Raw genomic sequence first — 1441 nt, forward strand, 5'->3', positions numbered from 1 at the left:
CCACTATTAGCTCCTCATTCTTCATTTCCCCTGGAAACGCACAACCGTCACGTTCCGTCGACAAAGTAATTCGAAACGAGTATGCTGAATAACAGAGAAATATTCAACGCTGCTGTAGCTTTCTGCTTGGTGGGAGCTCCAGCCGCCTTGACGGTGACTGCTAAATTGACGGTGGATCTGTCACTGGATCCTTCATCGGCTCAGTATGCGTTGTCAGCCTTCGCTACTGGTGATTGGGGTGCAACGTTGTACAAGGGCTCATGTTGCAGAAGTGACTCCAACAACTACGATCTCCACTCCCAAAAGGTGGTGGCAACGTTGATGGACATCGAAGCCGGAGCGTCAATCAAGCCCAAGGCTGTCCTAGCCCATGGGGACAACTTGTACTGGAACGGAATCAACTATCTCAGCGAACGGGATGGACGTTTTGCTGCGTCGTTTGAAGACAAATACGACGGAAACAACATCAAGAATGTCCCCTGGGTGGCAGTTATGGGCAACCACGACTACGGTGGCTCTGACTTCATCTGTAGTAGCGGAAACAAGCTCGTTCCCTGCAACAGTACGGAGGAGCTGTTCCACGGCCTCGATAACAAACTCAAGTGGGAGGCGGAATACAAAAGTCCTAACGATAACCGTTGGCGTATGGCAAACGAACACTTCTACGTCTATCGCATTGAGGACCCAGCCTCAGGAGTGAGTATCGACATTTTCAATGTTGACACGAACGACGCCGATGTTCACGCTGCCGATCTCGTATGCTGTCAGTGTTACGGCTACGCGAAAACCGACAATGCCGGCTGTGTTGTTGTTGTTAAAGGCAAATGCCGAAGTGAGTAGATTAAAGTCAATTAAATCTGTCCTCTAAACTTCAGTGCTCCTGGCCATCCACCAGATTAACCGGTTTGGGACCGGTCCATTTTGGAACGTCACGCCGGTTAGCCGAAACGTGCAGAGTCGGTGCATATCAACACTCCCACTCACCGCTACTGCACGTCGTTCCTCTTCTTGATTCCACTTGCTTCACGAAGGAACGCTAGCGACTTCGTTCCCAGTGCTTTCGTAAGCATGTCAGCTAACTGCTGCTTCGTGTCGATGTAGGCCACCTTGATTGTGGAACGTTCCACATTCTCTCGAATAGAGTGGTGACGGATATCCACGTGCTTGGTCCTCGCGTGATATCCAGCGTTGCTTGCAAGTGCAATAGCATCCTTGATTGTCTTCCCAGACCTGCGTCGCTCCCACTTGCTCGTGACCCATGTCCTTCAGCATGGCACGTGTCCATAGTACCTCTTGAGTACAAAGGCTTAGTGCCATGTACTCCGTTTCCGCTGAGCTAGTGCAACCCGTCCTCTGGTACTTGGACTTAAACACCACCGGAGCCGTCCTCATCATGATCATGACGCCAGACACTGAACGTCTGTCGTTCATGTTGCTTCCC

At 51.0% G+C, this 1441-nt stretch overlaps 1 protein-coding gene across 1 annotated transcript in view; it reads left to right on the forward strand.

The window, feature by feature from the left end:
• Positions 1 to 1111, forward strand: part of PITG_20339 (uncharacterized protein) — a gene marked incomplete at both ends in the record, with an annotated part of 1406 nt that extends 295 nt beyond the window's left edge. The window contains 3 exons of the mRNA XM_002895826.1: positions 119 to 832; positions 876 to 960; positions 1102 to 1111. Of these exons, the coding sequence (XP_002895872.1) occupies positions 119 to 832; positions 876 to 960; positions 1102 to 1111 (809 nt within the window). The remainder of the gene's footprint in view (positions 1 to 118; positions 833 to 875; positions 961 to 1101) is intronic.
• Positions 1112 to 1441: the final 330 nt, after the last annotated feature.

Source organism: Phytophthora infestans, genomic scaffold, assembly GCF_000142945.1.
Source record: "Phytophthora infestans T30-4 supercont1.129 genomic scaffold, whole genome shotgun sequence".
In the NCBI taxonomy this organism is placed as follows: Eukaryota; Oomycota; class Peronosporomycetes; order Peronosporales; family Peronosporaceae; genus Phytophthora; species Phytophthora infestans.